This window comes from Denticeps clupeoides, chromosome 11 (assembly GCF_900700375.1).
Source record: "Denticeps clupeoides chromosome 11, fDenClu1.1, whole genome shotgun sequence".
Lineage (NCBI taxonomy): Eukaryota > Metazoa > Chordata > Actinopteri > Clupeiformes > Denticipitidae > Denticeps > Denticeps clupeoides.
Window position 1 is genome coordinate 22,492,906 of NC_041717.1, and position 7,049 is coordinate 22,499,954.

Here is a 7,049-nt window from a genome sequence, read left to right on the forward strand (position 1 = left end):
ACTGGCCAATAGGGGGCGTCAGAGGCAACCTGACGTGGGTCACGTGACCAATACCAAACCAGACAGAAACTGGACAGGCAGACTAACCCTCTTTTAATGAGCAACGAGCATGACAACACGAGCCAAATCCAGAACACCAGAACTAAGCATGGAAGGGGCTGCTGGAACATTCCTGGTATAATATCCAGCACGGTGTACCCTGGAACACCTGAGGGTCCTCAGAGTCTGGACCATGAAGGGTCCTCAGAGTCTGGACCATGAAGGGTCCTCAGAGTCTGGACCATGAAGGGTCCTCAGAGTCTGGACCATGAAAGGTCCTCAGAGTCTAGACCATGAAGGGTCCTCAGAGTCTGGACCATGATGAGTCCAGACATGCAAGGTACTCATCTGGTGGTCTGGTGTGTTGCCGGTTTGAATCCCTGCAGGGTGATGGATAAATACAGTTGAGGGTCCTCAGAGTCTGGACCATGATGAGTCCAGACATGCAAGGTACTCATCTGGTGGTCTGGTGTGTTGCCGGTTCGAATCCCTGCAGGGTGATGGATAAATACAGTTGAGGGTCCTCTGAGTCTGGACCATGAAGGGTCCTCAGAGTCTGGACCATGATGAGTCCAGACATGCAAGGTACTCATCTGGTGGCCTGGCGGGTTGCCGGTTCGAATCCCTGCAGGGTGATGGTTAAACACAGTAGGACCATTCAGCAGCCTGCATGCTGCTCCGCCACGGTGTCGCGTGTCTCGGCCCCTCCCACCGGCGCCGATAAATAGGCGGGGCGTCGCGCCGGGAGCGCGCATTCTGACGACATGTCGGCGCTGACGGACGTGCAGTGCGAGCAGCCGCTGGTGAAGCCCCCGCCACCGCAGCGCGGCTCCGCGGAGCGCCGGGCGTGCGTGTCGCTTGTCGCCGGCGGCTTCCTGCTACTGGCCGGCGCGACGCTGGCGCTGCTGCTGGTTCGAACCCAGCGAGAGGTAAATATTACTACAATAACCTTATTACCACAGCATCATCACTTCTCGTCTCCTCTTTTGGGGGACCACGCCCACCTAAAAACCGGGCAGTTTATTATATCCACCTTTCTGTTATTACATCCTCCATTTTAATTGTAATAAGTGAATTGGGGCCCTGGGAGAAAGTTGATATTTTTACCAGATCCAGACCTCAGTGGTGCCCTGGCGGGTCAGGACTCGAACCTGCAACCTGCAGCCTTGTTTGTCGTGATTGGTTGCCACCACTGTCCCTGTGTACAGTAAAGAAAGAGACAAGTGAGCACATGCAGCTGGGTAATATGGGGATTTGAGCAGATCTGAAGTTCTGATCAGGGCGTTGCAGACGTGCAAATAGAGCAAATAAGCGTGCAAAAGTGACCAGGCATGGCTGCAGGAGGAAAATATGATGCTCGCTGAGAAGCACAGTTATTAAATTCATATCTTCTGTTTGCAGGTGTTAAACGTGGAGTCTGGTAATTATTACTGGTTTTTCATTATCACGGTTTGTAATAAGTAGTGATTATTGCGGCTGCTATAAATGTATATATATATATTCTCCTTTTAAAGTGCAAAGTGCACATGAAGATCAGGAGCAGCGGGAGTTCCCTGGCACCAGGCAGACGGGTGGAGATCAGCACAAGCCCTTCGCCCGCCTCTCAGGTAAGGGCTGAAACGGAGACGCCGAGGAGACCGCGCCAGGTCCTGGTCCAAATGCCGTGGAGCAGGAGACTGGGGCTTTTTCGGCAGAGGTCGGGTTGTGGGACCAGCATCGGTCGGCTGATGGTCTAGATGTTCTATGAGATGTGAGAGCTGTGACAGCATGTCTCTGTAGGTAACGTGGGGGTCTTTGAAGGTCCTAACATCTCCAAATAAAATGCTCCAACTTGCTGATCCAGTTGGGTGGCACAGATTCATTAAAATAGCACCAAGATTGGAGGTTTTGGTGAATGTTCTGTGGATTTTGTAATTTACCGCCTACCTAAACGGTGGTCCCTGATGGCGGTGTCCTCTTTCAGCAGGACAAAACGGGTTCTAGAATGATCTGAAGAACTGAACAATGATGTTGAGGTGGTCATGAGGTCAACACCCATTACCGCTTAAAAGGAATTATGAGGTTAATGAGGTTTAAATACGCTGCGTATTGACGTAAATTTATTAGCTGCCGATTCCTTTGATGTGGTCAAGGAAGCAGAAGTGAGGGTCACGTGATGTCGCTTGCACAATGCAAGTGACCTCACGTTTCTTCCTTCATGCTCACAACTTGCTGCCGTCTTGTTCTGTTCTAGTGGCGATGGCCAGTGGCACAAAGCTGCCCGGCAACAGCCCTCTGCCTTGGAACGTCCTGCCGTCATCGGAGTGGTCCCACGACATGTACAACAAAAGCGAGTGTGCCGTCATCATCCCGGTGAGCGGCCTGTACGCCATCAACCTGCAGATTACCTACCGAAGCACGCCGCACCTCGACCACCCAGACAGCTTCATCGTCCTGAAGAACGAGGTGAAGAAGCAGTTGGTCCGTTACCAGCCTGGGCGCAACGTGACAATCCTGACCGCCATGGACACCGTCCCCAACACGGACGTGTGGATGAAGACCATTCACAGCCAAATCACCTTGTTCTTGGGCGAGGGGGACAAACTGCAGGTGGTGGTCAGTCATCCCAACCTGGTGGACCTTGGGGGTCAAGCGCAAACAAAATCCTTTTGGGAGCTGGCCTTCCTCTACGCCTGAATCTCTGTTGCCGTAGAAACAGTGCACAGGCCAAAAACGCATAGCAAATGGCAAAAGTTAAAATCTTTGACAAGATTTACAATGAGAGTAAAAAAAAAAAAAAAATGCCTTCATTCCAAACCCTGGACGTTCCTAACAGATCATGGCAGAAGGATCTTTACTGTAACTGTCATGTCAACACTGACATAATTATACCAGGAGAAGTTCTCAGACTAATATCGGCCACTAAATAATTTAATATTTTCTACGTTATAGTATTTATATGAAATGATATGAATGATGTTTTATGACACTTTTATTGAACTTTTTTTGGTCTCTGTCTTTTGGCCTGCTCCCTCTGCCGGGCGGGAAAAGAAAACTAAACTGATGTCCTCTTAATAATAAAGTGCCGCATAACTGCTCTGCAATGAAATCATCTGCTTTACATGAATATTTGTTACTGTGCTCAGGTATACCAAGTACTAAATAAACAACGTGTTCATAATTCTATTTTGAGTCTCATGTATTAAAATATTTTTAAAAATCAGTCAAAATGTGGTCCTGTGGTCAAATTAGTTGTGCTGTCTCAGGAAATGACATCAGTGGTTTCTGGCGGCCTGTCTTAATTTTAGTCACTTTAATCAATGAAAGTTGTATATTAGTCACCTTTTCTAGTAATGCATTTATTTACACTACATTTACAGCATTTTCCAGACGCCCTTATCCAGAGCGACTTACAGTCAGTAGTTACAGGGACAGTCCCCCCCTGGAGACACTCAGGGTTAAGTGTCTTGCTCAGGGACACAATGGTAGTAAGTGGGGTTTGAACCTGGGTCTTCTGGTACATAGGCGAGTGTGTCTACTACCACCCTAGAATGTGTTCTAGAATACACATCATATATGATTTTTTTAATTGAATGTAATCAGTTTTGAAGTTGAAGTTGAGCTTTATTGGAATTTCAGCTATATGTTATACGGTGCGTAGTGAAAGGAAATAACGTTCCTCCGGAACCTGGTGCTACATGGAACGTTTGAACAATTAGACAACGTTACATACTGACATAAAGTGCACGTGTGTGACACAGACAAACTGGGCAACATGAAGTACAACCAGGGGACACTGACAGTGCAACGAAAAAATGAGACAAATAATGAATTAATGAAATGAATAATAAATGTGCAAAATAAAATAGTGCAAATATTGATGTGCATAATAGATAATATTACAATATAACAGGGGTAGTGTGAGTGCGTGTGTGCATGAGTGTGTCTGTCCCTCAGCTGGTCAGTCCCTCTGTAGAAGGTGGTGAGAATGGATGGTGGGAGATGGGCTTTCCTTAGTCTCCACAGGAGTAGAGACGCTGCTGGGCTTTCTTGGCTGTGTGAGCTGGTGTTGAGATTTCAGGAGAGGTTCTCCTCTAGATGAACACAGAGGAACCCCGTGTTCTTGACGATCTCCACACAAGATCCGTCGATGTTCAGTGAAGAGTGGTCCCTCCGTTGTCTTCTGAAGTCAACAATCATCTCCTTCGTTTTTGTCCACGCTCAGAAACGATTGATGACCTTACACCAGTCCGCCAGTCGTTGCGCCTCCTCTCTGTACGCTGACCCATCGTTCTTGATCAAGTATCAGTTGTATTTTGAAGACTTTAGATGCATTTGATTGATTTGCAGGTCTCTATGACACTCCTATTAATTTTGTATTGCTTTTCATGGTTATTAATATATAATATTATTTAATTTATTCACTGTGTTTATATAATATGACAATTTTTTATATAACCAGACAATTCTGAGAGATCGTGACTCCACTCTGAGATTAAGCAACGGCGAGCTTTTCACCAGACCAGTCCTGTACTGTGTGATAAAAAAAAAAAAAAAGTGAAATGATTGTCACATGTGATACACAGCAGCACAGCACACGATGCACACAGTGAAATTTGTCCTCTGCATTTAACCATCACCCTGAGTGAGCAGTGGGCAGCCATGACAGGCGCCCGGGGAGCAGTGTGTGGGGACGGTGCTTTGCTCAGTGGCACCTCAGTGGCACCTTGGCGGATTGGGAATCGAACCGGCAACCTTCTGATTACGGGGCCGCTTCCTTAACCGCTAGGCCACCACTGCCCCTGATGGAGGGCGGCCTTTTCTCGTGTCTCTTTTTTGACTCATTCGCTGTGCTGTTTGCCCTTTCATTCATTGTTGAACACGGCTGAAGGCCAAACTCAGTAGATCAGCACCTAATCTTGACTTAATCTCACAGCACAGCACATTGAGGCAATTATTATTAATGCTACTACACTCATTATGTAACTTAAAACACAGACACAGTTATGAAGAGATGGGCTCAGCTCATGAATAAAATCACTATATCATAGAGTCACTCTTAGGCAAACAAGATAGCCAAACCCTGGTTGGCATCATCGTTGGCGTCACTTTGGATGCACCTACTCGTCATGGAGACTAAGATGAAGAATCCAACACAAGAAACATAATTCACATTTGTTGTAACAGGAGAAAGTGAAGTTTGATGAATCTGTGTTTTTTCCTCTTTTTACCATCATGGCGGCTTTGTTCACTATTGTCATCATCGTCAACTGCTTGATGAGATAGATGCTCATTAACATGAGTGAATTATATTTACTGTTGTGGCATTTATCCGATGCCTTAATTCAGAGGGTTAAGTCAGGGTTTAAGTGTCTTGTTCAGGAACGCAACGGTACTTAGTCTTCTGGTTCATAGGTGAGCGTGTTACCCACCACCAGCCCACCACAGTGAATGATGAGAAAGTGTTCAGAATAAACCTCCAGGACTGCTGGAAATGTCCCCGTTGTCTAACTGAAGGTGGTGGAGAGAAGAAAAGAGTGTGAAATGCTGCCATCACAGCAGCAGCTCCCTGATTTGCAGACATCATATATAAATGAGCAGGTGAGTTGTTGGACCTCTTGCTTGCGGAATCCCAGCGTTTTTCACGTCTCTGTGTAGCAGACAGGTAAAAAAAAAGTACAATACTAATACAGCTAAGATGGTGATTCAATCAAAATGTACAATGTTTGTCCATGAGATTTTTAAATGGGACAGTTAAACAGGAGACCAAGTACAATTTAATGGATTTTAATGGAACTAAAACCAAGAGTCAAACACTGGAAATACTGCGGAGCACTGCCTAAAAATCAGCATGAATCATAATCTATTCAACTAGTTATAGGAGGCTGGTCAATCATAACCTATACATAGGAAATTACTCGACTAGTTATGAGGCTGGTCAAACATAACCTATAAATAGGAATTCTCTCAACTAGTTATAGGTGGCTGGTCAAACATAACCTATATAATTTACTCAACTAGTTATTGAATGCTGGTCAAGAATGTACTCAACTAGTTAGGAGGCAGTCCAAACATAACCTATATATAGGATGTACTCAACTAGTTATAGAAGACTGGTTAAGAATTTTCTCAACTAGTTATAGAAGGCTGGTCAATCATAACTTATTTATAGGAATTTACTCAACTAGTTATTGAAGGCTGGTCAAGAATTTACTTAGGTAGTTATAGTAGGCTGTTGAAACATAACCTATATATAGGAATTCACTCAACTAGTTATACAAGACTGGTTAAGAATTTACCTAACTAAGTTATAGAAGGCTGGTCAATCATGTGACCTGTATGTAGGCATTAACTCAACCAGTTATAGAATGCTGGTCAATCATAACCTATATATAGGAATTTACTCAATCAATTATAGAAGTCTGGTCAATCATAATCTATAAATAGGAATTTACTCAACGATTTATAGAAGGCTGGTCAGTCATAACCTGTATATAGGACTTTACTCAACTAATTATATACGGCTGGTCAAGAATTTACTGAACTGGTTATAGAAGGCTGGTTAATCATAACATCTGAACCAGCTATAGAAGGTCAGTCAACTATAACCTATATATATAAAGTTGCTCGATCATAACTAATATATGGGAATTTACTCAACCAATCATAGAAGGCTTGTCAAACATAATCTATATATAGATTATTACTCAACCAATCATAGAAGGCTGGTCAAACATAACCTATATATAGGAAATTACTCAACCAATCATAGAACGCTGGTCAATTCAATTTGGATTGGGGCAGTGGTGGCCTAGCGGTTCAGAAAGTGGCCTGTAATCAGAAGGTTGCTGGTTCGAATCCCGATCCGCACAGGTGCCACTGAGCAAAAGTACCTTCCCCACACACTGTTGTGTGCACTGTATGTTGTGCCGCAGTGTTTCACAATGACAATCACTTCACTTTATTAATCATAATCTATATATATATAGTAATTTACTCAACCAATCATAGAATGAAGGCCAACAAGGTGT

The 7,049-nt window shown here is 44.4% G+C and overlaps 1 protein-coding gene across 1 annotated transcript; it reads left to right on the forward strand.

Moving 5' to 3' along the window:
- The first annotated feature begins 112 nt into the window (after window positions 1-112).
- On the forward strand, window positions 113-3,204 carry LOC114800166 (uncharacterized). Its single transcript, XM_028997313.1, has 4 exons — window positions 113-968; window positions 1,441-1,459; window positions 1,554-1,646; window positions 2,273-3,204. Exons 1-4 carry the CDS (start codon window positions 804-806, stop codon window positions 2,713-2,715), a joined length of 720 nt encoding a protein of 239 aa, XP_028853146.1. The 5' UTR covers window positions 113-803; the 3' UTR covers window positions 2,716-3,204.
- Window positions 3,205-7,049: the final 3,845 nt, after the last annotated feature.